The 20862-nt window shown below is 42.7% G+C and overlaps 1 protein-coding gene across 1 annotated transcript; it reads left to right on the top strand.

Moving 5' to 3' along the window:
* The first annotated feature begins 8705 nt into the window (after positions 1 to 8705).
* TM4SF1 (transmembrane 4 L six family member 1) lies at positions 8706 to 17229 on the top strand. The gene is made up of 5 exons (XM_066621522.1): positions 8706 to 8882; positions 13709 to 13798; positions 13902 to 14050; positions 15038 to 15218; positions 17194 to 17229. The coding sequence occupies exons 1-5, from the start codon at positions 8706 to 8708 to the stop codon at positions 17227 to 17229; spliced, it is 633 nt and encodes a 210-aa protein (XP_066477619.1).
* The last annotated feature ends 3633 nt before the right edge of the window (positions 17230 to 20862 follow it).

Here is a 20862-nt window from a genome sequence, read left to right as displayed (position 1 = left end):
TCCTGTCCTAAGTGTCTTCTGCATATTGATACCGACTCAGGCCAAGACTGCAGCTAACCTCATTGAGCGGTTTCATGTAGATATTATCCATGCAGGGCTGGAATGAAATTCTGAAGTACTCTAAAGGCCACTGGCCTTTTGAGTCAAGCAGTGGTCCCTTGTGACACCTTCTGTACTCTCCCCACAAGGGAAGACCAGGATCTGCGCTATACTGGGCTGTCCAACGCAGGCAAGTGGCCCAGAAAGATGCAGTGGCATTGAATACCCCTTAGAGATCCAGTAGAGCCAATAGAGATGCAATCCCTTATCTAGCATCCACTATAGATCCTTTAACAGGGTGACCAACACAGTTTCAGTCTGCAACCCAAATTGAAATGGGTAACAATTGTTTTGCCCAAGATCCTCTGGAGCTGAGCTGCCATCATGTGTTAATTTACCTTGCTCCAAAATATTTTACTTCTGGTTTGTTTTAAATGGGTGTGATTAAATGGGTCTGGTTTGTTTTAAATGGGTCTGACCAAATAATGTTTTATTATTTTAATGAAATTTGGACCATCTGAGAGGGTGATATTTTTTCTTAAAATCCCCTCCTCTCTGACTTTTAAAAAATCCCTACCACCTGTTTTGTGGTGACAGTGTGCTTCTTGGTACCTGGCAGCTGCCATTTTTCTCCCAAAAGTCCCCTTTTGAGATAACATAGCACCCTCATAACAATATGCATGACAACATAGCATAGCACTCTCTCAAAGGGGAGTCTGAGAAAAAGGTGGTGACTAACAGCTACTCAAGAAAGCTTACACTGTCACCTGTAAGGTTATCCTTTTGTCTTTCCACAATTCTGACAATGAAGCAATGAGTGGCAGATTTTATCAGTCTTGGTTTTTAATGAATTTTCTTATAATATTCTTGGAGGGTTTTAAAAATCAAAATGCAGGATGCTGTATATCTCTTTTATTTCAATAAACACCAGAACACTTGGTAGATGGAAAGGCCTGTTGGTCCACTCAACGAAGAACTGATTCTTACTAGCTAATAGTGACAAGAATATTGCTGAAAAGGCCTTATTTTGCAATTGAAGCAGCAAATTTCCAACAAAATTTGTGGCTGCTTGCTTGGGTTATTATGTGCAACAATGACAAATTACACAGGCCTACAAATTGAGGGTCAGAAAAGTTTTTCCCAAACTTTATGGTGGTTTGATGTGAATTTGGGGTGCTGATTGCAAAAATGGCATCTGTTTTGCCCTATCACAGGGGTGCCCAAACCCCGGCCCTGGGGCCACTTGCGGCCCTTGAGGACCTCCAATCTGGCCCTCAAGGAGACCCCAGTCTCCAATGAACCTCTGGCCCTCCGGAAACATGCTGGAGCCCACAATGGCCCGACACAACTGCTCTCAGCATGAGGGCGACTGTTTGACCTCTCGTGTTAGCTGTGTGATGAGGGCTCCCTCCACTGCTTGCTGTTTCACATCTGTGATGCAGTAGCGGCAGCAAAGGAAAGGCCAGCCTTGCTTTGTGCAAGGCCTTTTATAGGCCTTTAGCTATTGCAAGACCTTCATTCATTCATATAAGTTCCACCTCTAGTATATTAATTTATGTAAACTTATGTAAATTTATTCAAATTTCAAATGTAAATTAATTCTTTTTTTCTTTCAAATTTAAATTTCAAATGTAAATTAATTCTTTAATTCTTAAATTAATTCTTTTGTAAATTAATTCTTTTTTCAAATTTAAATTAATTCTTTTTTCCACAGTGTCAGAGAGATGATGCGGCCCTCCTGCTAAAAACTTTGGACACCCCTGCCCTATCACATCTGGTTTTGGAGTCACGGCATAGCCTCATTAGTGAATGGCTCAAGCAACTTCCTCATGAGGAAGCCAGGCTTCCTCATGAGGAAGCTGCTTGAACCATTCACTAAAGAGGCTATGCCGTGTCTCCAAAACTAGATGTGATAGGGCAAAATGGATGCTATTTTTGGAATCAGCACTCCAAATATAACCAGGAATTGGTGTAACATTTAAGGAAGGAAAATGTGTGTTGGTCTGTGTTATTAAAGCATGTTTGCCACACATTTAACACAAATCAAATTATTTGGTTTTATGTAACCTGATTTTATGTAACTAAAACCTTTTATCTTGTACTTTAAACAAATAAAACCAATTTCAGAGTCTGATGGTCAGATCACACTGAAAAAGTATGTAGCAAGAGGGCAATGGTGAACAGATCTGATGCCAGCTATTTAGAAATTTATTTTTAAAACTTAATGAAGGAAGTTCTCACCAGTTTAGTATTCAAGTAGATAAGATGTAAACTTCCCCTCTGTGCAGGAAATCTGGAGCTTGCATTTGACTTAAATTCGTCAAAGCCAAGAATGTTGACACTTAAGTCCTGCTTGATGTTAGAAGGATGTTGTCATGTCCTGAAGGAAATTACCAAGGCTAACAGCTTTATAACTTGAGAGGAAACTTGCAGCTGTTCCCAAGAGTCATTGTAGATTCTGGTGAAAGACACAGACCCGCTCAACTTGCTTCCAAGTAATCCTTTTCAAAAGAAGGCTGTCATTCTATGCACACCTGGGAGTAAGCACAGATAGAGCACAGTCCATAGAGCACAGTCATGTTTATTTTGGGTAAACATAATGTAAACTGTTTTGGGCAGATTTTATTCTGGAAAAGCAGTCTAATAAATAGGATCTGGTGACAGGGCTATAAGTCAAGCTCTCTAACAAATGAACTAGAGCAGTGTTTCTCAAGATTTGTCCCCCACGATACCGCTTCACACAGTCTGCCTATTGGAAGTACCACTGGAAGTAACTGGCAATGGTGTTATCACCAGTTACTTCCAGATTGGGAGGCCAGACGTAACACAACAAAACACCAGTAAGAAGCTCAAGGCAGATGGGAAGGCTTTTTTGAGCACACAAAAAGTACATGCTGGAGTTCTTCCTGCTGAGCCAAACCTCCTACTGCTGCTTGTGTTGCACTACTAATCTCACTATCAGGTGGCGGGGTCCCATGCATACCACCAGACACCACATCAAGTACCACTGGCTGAGAAACACTGAACTAAAGCATAATACAATGGTTTAACTTTAAGCTAAGTATCAAAGCACATTTTATTTTAAATGCATGTACTGCCTGGGTTCCCCCTCCCTCTTTTATTTTGGAAAAAATTAGTACTGGGGAGAAATGTGTAATGGGGTGAAACCACAGGAGGGGCAACTTGCTTTAACACTTTGTCTCCAGTGCAGTTCTGATCTTGATCCTGTCTTTCTTCCAGGAGCACTATTTTTATTAGTAAATAAAAACCCAATTGGAGCTTTTTTCCTACTTAAATAGCATTGGGATGGAAACCATGACAGAGAAGTGTCGAAGTCCCCCGGTCTCCTTATTGCTGTTCTGTGTTGTTCTTGTGCATGCCTCTTTAAAAAAATAAAATACCCAAACAAACACATTTAAAGTAACATGTAATTTGGCCCTAAATGTGGGGCTATATGATCATAATTAGCTGCCTTATGCTGAGTCAGTCCAGTCAATTAAATTCCATATTGTCTGACTGGCAGAAGCTGGCCACTGCTTTCTCAAGTGGAAGTTTTTCCCAACCCTAGTAACAATTATCTTAAAAATGGAGCTGCTGGATTGAGTTGGGGGAGGATCTGTATACTCTGCCACTGAATGACCCCAAATGAATGGGGCAAGAAGGGATATAAATATTTTAAATAAGTTACTGTTTTCAGATCCACCATAGCCTCTCTGCCTGTATAGTCAATGACTAGAGTGTTGGAGTTACACCGTAGCTCAGGGGTGCCCAAACCCCGGCGCTGGGGCCGTTTGCGGCCCTCAGGGACTCCCAGTCCAGCTCGCAGAAAGCCCCCATTCTCCAGTGATCCTCTGGCCCTCCGGAGACTTGCTGGAGCTCGTGCTGGCCCAACGCAACTGCTCTCAGCATGAGGGTGACTGTTTGACCTCTCGCATGAGCTGTGGGATGAGGGCTGCTTGCTGTTTGATATCTGTGATGCAATAGCGGCAGCAAAGGAATCACTGGCCTTGCTTTGTGCAAGGCCTTTTATAGGCCTTCACATTCATTCATATAAGGCCTTCATTCATATAAGTTCCATCTCTAATATATTCATTTATGTAAATGTATTCAAATTTTATTCCCAGCCTCCACAATGGTGTCAGAGAAATGATGTGGCCCTCCTGCCAAAAAGTTTGGACACCCCTGCCATAGGTGATTCAAGGTCAAATCACCACTCAGCCCCCAAAACTAACCTTGGGCGACTTGCAACAGAGTTGCTCTGAGGATAAAGGGGCAAGGCCAATGATAACACAGGCCTACAAAATTGAGGATCAGAAAAGTTTTTTCCAAACTTTATAGTGGTTTGATATGAATTTGGGGTGCCAATTCCAAAAATGGGATCCGTTTTGCCCCATCACATCTAGTTTTGGAGATATAGTATATCCTCATTAGTGAATGGTTCAAGCAGCTTCCTCATGAGGAACCAATGGGGAAGCTGCTTGAACCATTCACTAATGAGGGTATGCCATGTCTCCAAAACTAGACGTGATAGGGCAAAACGGATCCCATTTTTGGAATCAGCACCCTAAATATACCCAGGAATTGGTGTAACGTTTAAGGAAGCAAAATGTGTGTTGGCCTGTGTAATAAGATGCACATTCAGCTTAATTCAAACCAAACCTGAAGGAACTGATTGTTTTCAAGGATCGATATCTTCATTTAGCAGGTCTCATCTTGTTTTGCACTCTGGATGTCCAAAGTATGGGATTTTAATATTTTAAATGGATCATAGAAATATTTCAGTAGATTTTGAGTCCATCAACCCAGCTGGATTAGACATAGTAATACATACCTACCAAGAGCTACTGGCCATTTTTGTTAAGGGAAGCATCTTACCTGTGCTTTTCCGATGAACTTACAACAGTCATGCAAGGAAGCATTACAGTTCATACTGCATTGTGGAATCTGCTATTGCAGATTTTCTCTTGTGCAGAATTGTGAAACTTGTATGAATTTCTGTGTGACTGGTTAAAACAGACGTCTTGCGCTGCCCTTCTTCCTAGCTTAACTGTTCCCTTTTAATTAAGAGCCCAATCCTAAACATTGCGTGGCAGCTCACCGCCAGCATGCACTGTCGCAAATGTGCTGTAAAGCATGTTTGCAAGCCCTTGGTGCTGGCCCAGCACCAGAGCTAGCCCAGTGCCAGCTGGCACTGGGCTAGTGCCGGTGAAAAGCCAGTGCACTGCTGTTCAGCGGTCATCCGAACCACCAGGAAGTGTAGGTGGGGGCATGGGGGAAGGGGGGAGAAGGTGTTCCAGGGGGAGAGAATGGGGCAGTGTCAGGCCCCATGGCCCGACACAGAGATTTCCAATTCTGCGGCAGCTCCAGAGCAACTGTGGAATTCAGTAGCCCCATTGCGGGGCTACTTCCTTTACTCAGGGGAAGGGGACATTCCTTTTCCTTTTCCTGAGGAGGTGGCGGCAGCTGCTCAGGGTGCAGTGGATGCCGTGGCAGCTGTTTTCGCCACTGCAGCAGCCCCATGCTCTGGGAAGTTCTGGATTAAGCTGTAAGGCTGCAATTCTGTACACACTTTCCTGGGAGTAAGCCCCATTGCATTCAGTAAGACTTACTTCTGAGACATGTATAGGATTGTGCTGTAAAGCAATCAATTTACAGGTAGTCCCCTACTTATTTACAGATTAGGTCCTGGAAGTCTGTACTTAAATTTAAATTTATTTATGTGACATAAACAAAGTTGTGAATAACTTTCTGTATTGGTATTGGCAACCTTCAGTCTTGAAAGACTCTGGTATCGCGCTCTGAAAGGTGGTTCTGGAACAGCGTCTAGTGTGGCTGAAAAGGCCAATCCAGGAGTGACAATCCCTTCCACACCGGGAGCAAGTGCAGTCTGTCCCTGGTCTGTCTCCCTGGCTATGGGCCTTCCTTCTTTGCCTCTTTGCCTCACACTGTTGGCCAAGTGTCTCTTCAAACTGGGAAAGGCCATGCTGCACAGCCTGCCTCCAAGCAGGCCGCTCAGAGGCCAGGGTTTCCCACTTGTTGAGGTCCATTCCTAAGGCCTTTCTGTAATAGTTGGAAAATGGTACAGGAATATTTATAGAGAATAATTCATTCTCCTAGTGAACGTACACTCTGTGAAAACCCTGCATTTGTATTAGTTTAGAGAGGAATAAGAGTACAGTTTTATTAAGTACTGTATGGGCTCTCCTTTACTCACCACTTCTGTGTCTCCATCCCAAAAACACACCGTCTCTCCTTTTTTCACAAGCCAGCACTATCTCACCGGCATGAAGACATTGGAGCACACCGTTTGTACTTGCACAAAAAAGCACTGCATGATTGTCCTCAGGTTGGATGTCCTTAAGTCATGTACCAAATGTCATGTCTTCAGTGTCCCACCTTTTGTTTTCAGCAACCTCGATCAAATTTATGAAGGCATATGAGTACACCAAACCATCATTTCTTTAAAAAAAATTTTTTTAATTTTTTTTTAATTTAAATTTTTTTTTTAAAATTAACATTCTGACAGCTCACAATTCAGGAGGAATGAAAGGCATATATACAAAATATGTATCAGGATTTGTTCTGGGACCGTGCAGAACACAATTAAAATGAACTGTGAGGAGAATAATGTAGCCAAGTCTGTATGCATTTGTTTGGAAATTAACCCCACTGAGCGCAGTGGGTTCTTTTTCCGCTCAAGTGTATGTGCAGGCTTGGTTTGGATGCATTCTAAGAAAGAAGTTGCCATGATCGATAGTATGCTTCTATACTGGGAAGAAATAACAGTGGATGGCTCTCTCTAGTTCTGCATGTGAGCTTTCTGGAGAAAATAATAATAATAATAATAATAATAATAATAATAATAATAATAATAATAATAATAATACAGGTATTTATATACCGCCTTTCTTGGTCTTTATTCAAGACTTTATTCAAGGCAGTTTACATAGGCAGGGTTATTTAAATCCCTGTAGGGATTTTTACAATTGAAAGAAGGCTCTGTCTTTCAAGAGCCACAACAATTCAGATGTTTCTTTCTTGATCTGGTCGCACATTCTGGCCTCCATCCTCCCACGCTCAGAGCAGATGGAATAGCTCGGCTTCAGCTTGTCAGCTGCTTCAAGGTCGCACGGTGCCGGTGGCCTCGAACTGGCGACCTTGTGGATGTTATCTTCAGGCAAATGGAGGCTCTACCCTCTAGACCAGACCTCCTGCCCAGAACAGACCAGACCAGACCAGAAAAATGACTGGTAAATGTAGAAAAAAGACTTTTGGGCTTCATCCAGCAACGCAGATACTGATACTATACAAATTATGCGGATAGAAGTCCAACTGAAATCAAGGGGGTTGCCTTCTGTGAAAATTTGATCAAGACTAGGTTGTTAAATAACTAGTTTTATACTGTAACAAGAAGCATTGTAGTTGGCTCCCTTCCCCTTTATTTCTCTGATTCCTTTCCAGATTTTCAAAAAAAGCTGCCTTCATGTTGTAAGATCACAAGGAAAGCCCTGACGGATCAGGCCAAAGGCCCGTTTTGTCCAACATTCAGTTTCCCATAGCAGCCCACAGGCTTCTCTGGGAAATCCATAAAGTAGGAGAAATAGGCATCCTTGTCTCCCACCATTACACCCCTGCACCTGGGATTCAGAGGCTGCTGAACATGGTATTCAGTTCAGGGGTGGGCATCTTCTATTGCAGTGGTTTTCAACCTTTTTCATCTCACGGCACACTGACAAGGCACTAAAATTCTCAAGGCACACCATCAGGTTTTTGACAATTGACAAGGCACACTATGCTGCCCAGTGGGGAGCTCGCATCCCCCATTGGCCCTATTAATAAATGACCTTCCCCCAAATTCCTGTGGCACACCTGTGGACCACTCACAGCACACCAGTGTGCCATGGCACAGTGGTTGAAAATGGCTGTTCTATTGTGAAGGCAGATGCAAAGAATTCATTCAAGTACTCTGCAATCTCTCCATCTCCTCTTTACGTTTCCTTCTTATTCCCTAATGGTGCAAGTGCCTCCATGGTAGGTTTCCTGCTTTTGATGTATTTTTAAAAAAGTGTTTATGGTTTGCTTTGATGTGTTTAGCCAATCACTCCTCAGATTCATTTTTTTCACAGCCTTTATTTTCAGCTTCCATTTCTCTTGCCAGGGTTTGTGTTCCTCTTTGTTCTCCTTTGGACAAGACTTCAGGAAGGTTTTCTGCAGGAAGCCTTCTTGCTTTTAATAGTGTCTTTGACTGCACTCATGTGCCATGCTGGCATCCTCTTGACCCTAGTTCTGCCTTTCCTACTTAGTGGTATACATTCTAATTGTGCTTCTTTTGTGGTGGTTTTAAACACATCCATGCACTCTGCCTAGAAACCTGTTATTCATGTGTGATTGCTTACGCTATTATTCATTCCCATAAGAAAACCTTGAAGCTAACTCGGGCGCTGTAGCAATTTAACAAATGTTTGCTTGGAAACTGATCATGACACAGGGCCTTATATTCTGCAATCCCAAGTGACACTCATGGTGCGTGCCAGCATCACCTCGGAAAGTAGGTAGCCCAGGGTATTTAAGAACACGAGCGTGGCGCACTCTCTTCCTTTGGTTTTTTGAACACTTACATCCAGGCTGGTATTTGGCAGCCACTGAGTCTATAAAACTGCACCAACATGTGTTTTGGGAGGTCTGTGCGATGCATTGGATATGCGCTCCTCATCCTTGCCTTGCTTTGCATTGTGGCAAACATTTTGCTTTATTTTCCCAATGGTGAAACAAAATATGCTTCATATAATCAGCTCAGCAAGTATGTGGGCTATCTTCATGGCATTATAGGAGGAGGTATTTTGGTGAGTAATTGCTTTATTTCATTCACCTGTCTATGAGTGTCCTTAGCATTCTCTTTTCTCAGCTGCTTGATTTCTGTTTCAGAACATTTACAAATTTCCTAATTGGATTAGGCTTTTTTCCCATAACTGACCAAGGTGTAAAGACCGCTGCCTTAAGGAAAGATGTAACTCATCCTTTCAGAGTTACAGATGCATAAACAGAATGGGTTCGATGTGCTCAATGCATTTTGATTTTAATCTTTATCTGTTTTGGGTGCCTGGCAGGGAGAGAAAGTGGGGTAGAAATAAATAAATAAATCTCTACCATGGGAATATTCAACTATTTTATAAAGCAACTCAATGCAATTGCACAAGTAGCATTTCGTTAGAGGTCACCTGCAATGCAGTTTTATTGAGTTGCTTTATAAAGGGAATTGAATAAAGCTAAAAATCAAAATGTATTGGGAATATCAAGTTTAGTAGCTAGCCTGTTTATGAAGTGGGTTATGGTTAGCTTTGACTCTCTTTATTTTTAAGCTAATGCCTCCAAGCTATGCACAGTTTTGACCACGTCTCTTGTGTACAACCAGGCAGTGTCAAAAATGGACAGTCTTTGGAAGAATTGTGATTTAACCAGTAACAGGTGTGATAGGGGTCTCCAGGAAAGCTGCTGGATAACAATCTTCTCTCCTATGGTGTTTCTTCACATGGTTGATTATGGTGACACTTTGAAGGTCATTTCTACTACCTTGTGGATCTTCATTATTCTTTTGCATGATGATGGACCTTAAAATGTGGAGACTGCCCCTCTAACTAGGTTGCAGGAGTTTTAGTTGTGAACATGTAGAGAGCAGTAAGCCACAGCTAACTGGCTGTAGGCATCTTTGATCATTCTTTAGGCAGGTGCAATAATAAATATAACTGGCCTGCCTGCATTTGAGTTTTATTTATTACGTTTCTATCCCAGCTTTCTTCAGCAGAATTCAAGGTAGTGTACACAGGCAAGTAAGACAGCCTCATATATAGGTACTGACCTGATTAGCTTCAGCAAATTTGCTGCGCTGTGCACCTTCAGGCTTGGACCTTGATGTCATCTGCATTACACAAATAAAAACAAAACAAACACGCTTCTGATATTTCAGTAAGAGAACAATTATTTGCATGCCTCATATGTTACTCACTTATAGGTGATCCATAAACAATCAATAGATGCTATGGGGTTATTGGCTGTGTCCTAGTTGCACTGCAGATAATTAAATATAACTCATTACATGGGTGTGACAGTTAATTCTTTAAACAAGTTTTTAAAAAAATGAATATATTTTCAGGGCAGTAATTCTTTCTAGCTTTCTGGACTCTTCACAGAATCTATGATACTGAGACCTTGCATGCATACATGAACTGCAGCCTGGCCATTAACAACCTGGAAGCCCCCCCCCCCCATTCAGGCAGAGTTCTAGTTTGCAAAGATATTAACTTCCAAGAGAAAACTGGATGCAACTGTAAAGTAAACTGTAAATGAATTTTGGGAGGATTTCCACCCCCTCTCCCACTAAGTGACCTTTTTTAAAGTTTTAAAAAGTTTTAAAACTTTTTATGTCCTCCTTCTGGGGCATGCAAGACTACCATAACTAGTGGTCAGATTTGAGTTGTCTGGTATGAACTCTGGGTAGATTTGAACATTTTCCTTTGGATCACTTGTCACTTGGATCCTGAGGCATTTGGTGGGCCACTATGAGGTACAGGAAGATACTAGATGGGCCTATGGCCTGATCCAGCGGGGCCGTTCTTATGTTCACTTGAATTAAGGCTTTGCATATGCGCAGAGTCTGATGGATAAATTATAGTTCTGTTCAGGAAGGACATTCTTCTGTTGCTGTATTGTTCATCTCAGGCAGTGGTGTAGCTAGAGGGGGTGCAAAGCACCAAGGCATATGCCTCCATTTTGCGCCCGCTGCCCAGAATGGCTCTGAAGGGGAGGGGGGGCCACTTGCATGCAGCAGTGATGCTTCATGCAAAACTTGGTGTTTTGCGTACTCTCTAGCTATGCCACTGATCACAGGGATGGTAGAGTGGCTGCACATGCTGTATCTGACACCTGGCAGCTCAACCTACCAAATTTAACAAAGGTGTAGTAATATTTGACCTAAATTTCCCATGGTAAGGGAAATAAAATATTTTCTTGTTTGTAAGACAGAGCTACTGCACATTTCTCTTTGAATTTTGTATGTAATATCCCTTCCTCTGAGAGAATGTGCGCCACGCGAAGCCCTTATGCTTCACACTTCCAGTTCTATAATTATGGAATTCCATGGTTTGTGACGCTAAATACTTTTCACATTGTTAACATTTTGATGCAATATTCACAACTGAAATACAAGTTAGCAAACAATGAAACTGATCTGAAAACCCTACAGAAATGATCTCTTTTCAGCAGATGGATTAAGGCTGCAATCCCTTGCACACTTTCCTGGGAGTAGGCACCATTGAACACAATGGAACTTACCTCTGAGGAGACATGCATAGGATTGTGCTGTCAATGAGTTTCCTCAGTACAAAAAATCTTGTTTGCCTCTAATTGATAGAAAGTTTCCAACTTTGAGGGAGTCCATTATAAAATTGTTATTCTTCTTATACGTCACGGTATAGTTGTATATTTTATGCTCTCACTCTGCAGAAGTGAGATACTTATACGTCACGGTATAGTTGTATATTTTATGCTCTCACTCTGCAGAAGTGAGATACTACTTTCTTAAGTTTGGCATAACCTATTCTTGCCTTAGTAATCATATATAGAATAATTATATGCTGCTGTACTGCGTCCTCTTGTTGCAGTACAGAGTGTTGACTCTGCTGCCAAGATCATTCATCTCACTTGTTGAACTGACCACACCAAGCACATCAAATTGCTTTGCTGGCTTCCTGTTGGCTCTCAGATCTAGTCCAAGCTCTTTGACCTTAGTTTCAGAGCCTTACCCCTCCCCACCTCTCAGCCCACACAATTTGCTACACTTTTGACAGTCACCTTTCTGATTTTTCCAATTTCAGACCTTCAGTGGTCCAAAGGTCTCCTGCTTCCCCGAATAGCTCCATCCCTTTTCCTTGCTTTTCCTTATGCTTGGAACTGTCTCCTGCAGCACTTGTGGGATATTTCCTCACTTGTTTTCTTAATACCTTTTAAAAACACTCCTATTCTTGAAGTCTTTGGCACTATACCCTCATCCCCTACTCTAGTTAAATATACGTGTAAATATATGTACTCCTGCCTCCATCCTCTTTATCATCACTATTGTCTCCCTTGTGACAGTACAGGCATCCCCCCCATATGCGCGGCTCCAGTATCAGCGGATTCAGTTATCTGCATTGGGGGGGGGGGTTTGCACCCTCCTGCATGCAGCACACACACAACAACAACAACAACAACAGTATTTATATACCGCTTTTCAACAAAAAGTTCACAAAGCAGTTTACAGAGAAAATCAAATATCTAATGGCTCCCTGTCCCAAAAGGGCTCACAATCTAAAAAGATGCAACACCAGCAGACAACCACTAGAAAAGACACTGCTGGGGTGAGGTGGGCCAGTTACTCTCCCCCTGGAGCACCCACTTGAAAAAGTGCCTCTTAACCAGTTACCAGGGGTTGTTTAGGGTGTAAACACACCCATTAATGTTGTTTAGATGAAATGTTCCATCCTTTTACAGGTTGCTATAAGAATGCAAGCTTATAGCACGATGTGGGCAGGCCTGAATGTTTGAAGAGACTAGATCAAATGGTAACAGCAAGCAGTTAATCCTTAAGGACAAATCCTTTATATAATTCAATACAATCATCTAAAATCCAGATCCAAATTTATATGGGTTAACTTTTCAATAATATTTTTATGGCTCAAATCTATCCCTCACACCAGTGGAGGGCCAACACACTCTGACACAGAAATGCCATAAAGCACTTTGCAGCAGTGGAGCTCTCAGGCTGGGCAGATCGGGCCCGGAGGGGGGCAGGATCAGCAATGCCAGGGCACACAGTATACTATCACCCTTCCTGGGCCTGATCAACATGGATCAATGCGATTTTGTGCCAGGTTTATATCTCTGACACAGGTCTGAGTTGACCTGTTGTGGCTGCTGGGGCAAAGGGACAAATTTCCCCTTACCTCAAGGAAACCACCAGCAGCTGAAATTCCTCTACAAGACACAGTGTAGCCTGCACTGGTGCCATAGCATTACCATGTGGGAATTTAGATAGTATTGGGCTGTTAATTCTCTTTCAATATATTTGGCATACCTTAGTGATACCTACTGGCAGACAACATTTCTGGTCCCCAGACCACTGTTTGTGGAGGGAGGCTGGGGTGGGGGGGAGACTGCAGATTTATTTATTTTTCAATTTTAAAAAACACAGGTGTGATGTCACATCTGGAAGTGATGTCACGTCCGGGTGTGACGTGGAGAGGGTATCATTTTTAACTTTGCCCTGGGTGGCTAGCTATGTCTGTATGGCTTGACTACATATGTGGAAATGACATCTAGTGTGCAAAATCTAACTCGGGTTGATCATCTGGCTGATGATGTCCAGTCAACTCCTGCCCATTTACTTGAGGATATTTTGATTTCTTTCCATTTGTCATGATTTCCATGTTTGTTAAAAAAAAAATAATCATATGATTTAATTAGGTGGGCAGAAATTGTTTAGAATCAGTAAGATATTGAGCTGGTCTCCATCAACAGGCGTGATCAAAGTTGCAACTGATGGAGAACCCATGAGGTTGCGATGCAGGATAAAAATAAAATCAACAATCTCATTATGATGTACTTGTGATACTTACCTATTTTGTTCTAAACCTAGGTGCTCATCCCAGCCTGCATGCTTATTGGATTAGAATATGATTATTGCAATGGATGCTTTGTCCACGAGCATTGTGGGAGAAGCTGTTCAGTAAGTGAACTCCCCCTCAGAGCACCCAAACAGTCATTTAAATATGAAGTTCCTTCAGAAACTCAAAGGGCATTGACAAATCCTTTCTACTTTTACATGGCAGCTGCTGGTATCAGTCGTGTTAGCTGGTGTTGGAATTCTTGGCGCTGCATACTGCTTCATCGTTTCGGCTTTGGCCTTAGCCTATAGGCCTCACTGTTATACCAGAGTTGAAAACGTCTGCTGCTATCCAACGGGTGAATCCAGTGGAGGGTATGTAGCCTTTTCTGTTGCATTCTTTAACTTGTTCCGTATAAGCACCATGTGACTGTGTTGATTCTAATAGTTCCAGAGTATTGAGTGGTAGCATCAGAACCTTCTAGGACTTCTACAAGAAAACACCTGGTATGTACACTGGGCTGACCCCAGCCCATTGCTAATAACTAGTAACTCTTTAAAAAAAAAAACAAAAAACAACATCATTTCCATTGGCACAAATGCAAAATCATATCTACTGAGTTACAGTCCAATCCTGAGTTGCCCGAAGCATGGGGCTACTGCAGCACCAAATATGGCTGCCACAGCATCTTAAGCACAAATGGGCAGCTGCCGGTGGCTCCTTGGGAGAAGGAGACATTTGTCCCCTTTCCCTGTGTAGGGAAAGTAGCCCCGCAACGGGGCTACTGTGGAGCTGCCGCAGAATCAAAGAGTTCTGTGTCCGGCAGTGTGGCCTGACACAGAGCTCAGGATCTGGTAGAGTTTAGCTCCACCGGTCCTGCTCTCTTCCAGCCTGCTCCCTCTCCCCAGCTTGCCTCCCCCCCACCCTCTCCCAAACCTCCCCCCACCCAGAATGCCTCCTCCCTGCCTCCCCACACTGCCTGGTGGTTTGGGTGACCACCAAGAGGCAGAGCAGAGGCTTTCCACTGGTGCTAACCCAGGCATGGCAGGACCAGTCATAGTATTAACATAATGTGTAGTTTGACCCTGGATGCGTGTGGGGATACACATAGTCTTGCGGCAAGGCAGAAAATCCAGGTGACAATGAGGTAATTTGAGTGCTATTTTTTTTCTCCTCTCTTCTCTCAGTCTATGCCCTTTGGAACAAGAGACAAATTTACAAATGAATGAATAATAGCAAAGCACTGACACAGATGAACAGTGCTATTGCACGGAAGGGGATAACTTCACTGATGTTCACATGCCCAGTTTTTTCTTTTCTTTCCCAAGCGACAAATTAACATTAGCATCTTATTTTGATAGGTATGTGATTGGGCACTCCAGCTGGCCTTTGTGCCCTGAGCAAGTTCGTATCGTGAAATGGAATGTCACCCTTTTCGCTATCCTGCTTGTCTTGAGTGGAATTGAATTAATTCTATGCATCATTCAGATAATACATGGCTGCGTTGGAGGAGTATGCACAATGTGTTGTGGTCGCAAAGAGGTAGGCATGTTACTCCACCTCTCGAAAGATATTCTGGAATAGGAATTTTGATCACTACAAAGCTAGCCATAACTCTTGATGCACTGACTCAGTGAGCAAAAACTGGTCATTATGTCTTTATTATTTGGAGATTCTTGTTTGGATACTAAGTACAGAGTTGCCACTCAGGAAGTAATAGCCTGTGTTTAAAGCACTCCCAGTGAAATCAAAGGGACTTAAAGTGCTTGGCCACCAGTATAGAGCATTGTGTGCATTTATGCTCATTGATTCCAACACTATGTTTAGTGCTAGGTTGGATTGTAGTCTTGACCTTGGCTGAACCATTCCCTTTGAGTATCATTCCCCACACTTGCATAATACTATGAAAGTGGTTTTTCTTCAAATTTGCAAAATGCAAGCATCATATGAATTTAATGTCCTGTTGTGCTTTATGGACATACAGGTCAATAGAGCTTTTAGTGCCATGCCTAATATGATGACATTCTGATTTTTCCTCCTAAGAACTCTTTGCTCGACATCCTCAATTTCAAAAATTATTGTAGAGCGGCCCTTGGTATCCACGGAGGTTCCGTGTCCAGAACCCCTGTGGATACTGAAATTCATGGATGTTCAAATCTGTGCATTTTGGGGGGCCCCAATCCTTCTGAACCTTTGCTCCAGTGAGATCTGGAGAGCCTTCGAAGGCTTGAGGAGGCCTTCGGAGGGTTGGGGAGGCCAAAAACTGGAAGTCATGCTTTTCGGTCCTTAGAAGGCCCTCCAGACCTGACCAGAGCACAGCAGGTCAGGTTCATAGGGTCACAGGTGGCCCACCCTGTGGTTCAGAATCCACGGATATTAGAATTCGCGGGCACCAAACCCTCAGATACTGGTTCTTGCATAAGTCATTTATCCTTTCAGTGAACCGTTTGCTGGTGGCCCCATTCAAATGACCTTATTCTTCTTGTGTAAGGATATAAAAGGTAACACTATGGAAGAAGCACCACCAATTTCACTTTGAATGGTTGGTGATGTCAAAGTGTGTGGTACCTTACAGATTATGACCTTTAAACCCCTAAATGGCTTGGGACAAGAATACCTGAAAAAACCGCCTCTGCTCACATGCCACTCATGCTCTGATGTCTTCTGGAGAGGGGGGTACTCTTGCACATCCCTCCACTGCTGGAGGTGCAGTCAGAGGGGATGTATCAATGGGCCTTCTCAGGACTCTGTCACAGGAGGTTTGCTGTGTCCCTTCCCTTTTTTCCTTTAGAAAGCACCTGAAGACCCTTTTATTTTTTCAAATCTTAGCTACCTTTATTAGTTTATGTTAATATTATTAAAGTCTTTCCATTTTTTGTGTTCAAGTTTATATTTTAATTATGCTGTTAGCCAGTGGGTTCTTTGAAAAAGATTCAGGATTCAAATCTTTTAGAATAAATATTGTACCACTGGAATAAAGTAAAAGACCTGCTATCCTGTATTTATCCTACTTCTTCTTTGTTTTTTGCAGACTAGCCCTTGCTAGGCTATTTGGACTTGAAAATGGATTGAGATCATCTCATGCGTACCTGTAATTATGCCTATATTTTTAGCCAACTTGTCAAATGTTTATTCTTATATACTATAAATTATTATTAAGAGCACGTTTGTCTATGAAACATACATTGCTCTCAAACAGCACAGTTGCTTTTAATTTAGCAGATATGGCAAAGATTTATCTTTTAAGCTTTGTGTAAGATTCCCTTTGAACTTTCTCAAGAGCTGCATTGCCAGCATTTTTAAAGTCACAATTTGACCTGTATTTTTTTTCCCCATAAGGAGTATATCCCTTACATACAGGAATGTAATTATATTGCAGTGTCTCAATGCAAGCAACCAGTGGATCATATAGACTGCTATTATACAGTGTCCCATAGCTGACCAGATAATTGTCAGTGGTATAGTTTCATATATAGTATAAACTGATTTTTCCCCATGGTGGTTTTTATTGTCTCAGACCCTAGAAGTTGGAGCTGCAGTTTCTGCTGGATAATAGTACCAACTGATGCTTAGATTTGATCACATTAGGAATCCGTCATTGTTAGATGTATTTTATCCTCTTTGTATATTTAAGTTTTTTGGAAAGTGCATAGCTGAGGGACAAGGGAGGGGACTTTCTATAATTCTGTATCCTCTACTACCAATGAAAGCAAGTCAGATGGAATGGGGCTGGGGTGGCGGGGTGGGGTGGGGTAGGGAGCCTGAAGAAAGTAATAGCAGAAGGGCACATGCTGGAAAACTGCGTTGGGAATGAGAAGGATTGTGACTGACCAATTAAAAAAAATACTCAACACTTCCATTTGTGTTTTCCTGCTTCTTTTGACATTTTTTCATTATCTCTCCAAGTGAAACCACACTTTTTGTATCCAGTGCAACCCAAATCCCATAATCCACTTGTGTCTTGAGATGAGCCGCCCTTGGACCCTCAGGTGCTCTCGTGGCTGAATGAGCCACTCTGTCAGTGTTGGGCGGGTTAGGACAGACAAAAGAAAATATTTCTTTACTCAGTGTGTGGTCGGTCTGTGGAACTCCTTGCCACAGGATGTGGTGCTGGCATCTACCCTAGACACCTTTAAAAGGGGATTGGACAAGTTTCTGGAGGAAAAATCCATTACGGGGTACAAGCCATGATGTGTGTGCGCAACCTCCTGATTTTAGAAATGGGTTATGTCAGAATGCCAGATGCAAGGGAGGGCACCAGGATGAGGTCTCTTGTTATCTGGTGTGCTCCCTGGGGCATTTGGTGGGCTGCTGTGAGATACAGGAAGCTGGACTAGATGGGCCTATGGCCTGATCCAGTGGGGCTGTTCTTATGTTCTTATGTCCACATGACCCAAGGAACGTGGTTGTTTCTCTTGTGGCATCTTTTACAAGGGACTTAGTGTTGATCTGCGTTGGTGTGAAAGTTATACCTCCCTTCTCTCACAATGTGCGGATTCCTTAGATGTTTCTGCCTCACAGACTTCAACTTGAATAGTTATTTTCTCTCCACTTATAGTAACCTGCGTTCTATGGGGGATGACTAGGAACAAGGCTGGATTTAGGATCGGGTGACCCAGGCAACAGCTAGGAGCACCGTGCTGGGCTGGAGAGTGTCAATTGTTTGGGTTATACAGAAAATGTGAAGACTGTTATTTTAGAGGAAGCAAATTTGCTTATATATGAATTGAATAAATACAGACTTATAGATCCATGTGGGCAAATGTATTGCTTTGACGACAGATATAAATGATGCAGGCAAGAGTGTCCACCCAAACCATGAACAGAGCTACAAATATTATTCTTGAAAAAATTAAATGAAATTTTTGAAAAGATATTCAAAAGTTGAACAAATGGGGAGAGGAGGTGCTGAAGAGGGTCTGTGTCTGAGGGCTTCATGCCAAAGGGAGCCCAATGGAGCCTCTGGGGGGCTCCTCTGGGGGGCTCCTCTGGGTTGCAGACCCATTCTTTTGCCCTGCACAGGCCTCAGAATGACCTGTAGAAGCCTCTGGAAGCCATTTCCAGATTTTGGAAGCAAAGCAGAAGTGGCTTCTGGAAGCTTCTGTGGGGCATTTTGAGGCCTGTGGAGGCCAGTTGAGTGGGTATGCAGTCCGGCGCAACCTGGAGAAGCTCTCCAGATGCTTCAGGTAAGTCATTCAGCTTCCTGAAGGACTCCTGTTTGCCATTAAGGAGCAAGGGCAAGTAGAAGGACCAACCCACGACCCACCTCATGTGGGCTTGTGACCCACCAGTGAGTTGTGACCCACAGTTTGGGATCTCCTGTTATAGAAGTTACAGACGTAAATGGTCCAGTGGTCTGACTTGGTATAAGGCAACTTCATATATATTCATGCATTTGTATTACTTTGCACCATATGTAGACTTGATATTTCTAGTTGTGCCAAAGTTCTTTTTGGCTGCTTTAGATGAGAGTCTAGTATTTCAAGGGGATGATGACATTCAAAATGTTGGTTTCAGTAAACTCTTAGACAAACGTTCAACCTGACAAAGAATTGCTTTGGCTTGAATCTGATTTCAGTTAGCAGGTAGGTTATTCACCTCTCTTGGTAAGCAAAGAGTTCTGGAAAGTTGATCATCCTGGTTTACAGGAATATAACTGCAGCTGTTTCAACAGAGTATTTTTGGGAAACTCACTGACATTATTAACTACATGTTTGATCTCTTCTGTCAAAGGAACAACAAGCAAGGAAAAATATTAGCCTCCTTTGGCACAAACAGCTGACTATAATTGTGTATTACTTTTTCTTTCCATACCAAATCAACATCGATATGTTTTCTAAAAATACAGTAAGTGAATACAGGAGGTGCGGTCTGGAGGTTGAGCTATTGCCTTGCCTGAGAAAGCTAAGCAGGATCACCTGCTATATGAGAAACCAAGAGGCCGCTGGCATATCTCTGTGGAGGAGTCAGCTGGCAAAAAAACAGAAAACATCTGCTGCAGGCAGTCTTCCAAGCTGCCTGCAGCCTCTTCTTGGTTGCTCTGAGATGCCTCCTTTCACTCAGTAGTGGCTCACAATGCATCATGACAAGAAAGAGAATGCATTATGATGCATTCTGGGGCAACATTTAGTGGTAGGAAGAGCCTCAGAGCAAGCAGAAAGAGGCTGCAGCCAGCTTGGAAGACTGCCTGTAGCCCTGAAAACACAATTTCGCTGAACTAAAAGGAGTTATTTTTAGCTTTCTCCTTCACTTTCCATATCTTTTAAAAGGGTGCCCCCAGTATCTGCAGAATTGCAGATAACTGAAACAGCGGATACCAAATCAGTGGATACCAAGTTATGCCTGTACTTGTAAAAATCCATCGGAAAATTGTGTTCATGTTCAGCCTCTCTACATTAAACACCTTGAGTATATGAGAAAGGTGGTATCAAATACCATAATAAATAAATACATAAACGGCAAACCCATTACCCTTAGTTCTGATTTTTTTTTTTAAAGTCCTCTCTAAATGTCCACACTGGAATTGAACTGGTTCCAAGTTTTGGTGATAGCAGGACAAGAAATCTCCAGCATGCCATCTAGTTCTTCTCTGTGTTGTCCATGTTGTGCTGTGGCAGTGACATGGCATTCTTGAGGATGGATGATGCAACAGAATGGTTGGCAACCTTCAGTCTCGAAAGACTATGGTATAAGCTTCCAGCATCTGGTATTCCCAGGTGGTCTCCCATCCAAGTACTAACCAGGCCTGACCCTGCTTAGCTTCTGAGATCAGACAAGATCAGGCATGTGCAGGGTAACAGTTGCTGCAGTATGCAACAGGAAGCATGCATAAGACCATAGTCTTGCCTAGTCTTTTGTGAGTCCTTCGTGGTGTCCATTCCACTCCCCCACATGCCAGTGCTGAAATTCATTCCTTGTTCCATGATCCTTATTCAAGAAAGAATTACAGGAGCAGCCAGAATAAGCAGAATGCAGCTTTCATTCCTTTGCATCCCCCAATCACCAAAAATCATATACCCCCCTATTACTGTAAGGCTGTGCCCCAGCATTGCCTATGACCTAGAACAGTGGTTCCCAAGCGTTTTAGAGGCTGCTGCCCAATTTATAAATGCCAATGGGTGTGGCTATAATGGGGATTGGGCAGCAGTGTCCCCCACAGTAAAAACTTGTCTAACCCTTCATGCAC

Source organism: Tiliqua scincoides, chromosome 3 (genome assembly GCF_035046505.1).
Source record: "Tiliqua scincoides isolate rTilSci1 chromosome 3, rTilSci1.hap2, whole genome shotgun sequence".
Lineage (NCBI taxonomy): Eukaryota > Metazoa > Chordata > Lepidosauria > Squamata > Scincidae > Tiliqua > Tiliqua scincoides.
The sequence above is the reverse complement of the archived record's forward strand: the minus strand, read 5'-3'. Positions and strand labels throughout refer to the sequence as shown.

Excerpts from the sequence above, each read along its gene's own strand:
- TM4SF1 (XM_066621522.1), top strand. The coding sequence starts at position 8,706 with ATGTGTTTTGGGAGGTCTGTGCGATGCATTGGATATGCGCTCCTCATC. Across the intron at positions 8,883-13,708 it reads TTATAGGAGGAGGTATTTTG|GTGCTCATCCCAGCCTGCAT; the intron begins GTGAGTAATTGC and ends TTCTAAACCTAG. Across the intron at positions 13,799-13,901 it reads ATTGTGGGAGAAGCTGTTCA|CTGCTGGTATCAGTCGTGTT; the intron begins GTAAGTGAACTC and ends TTTACATGGCAG.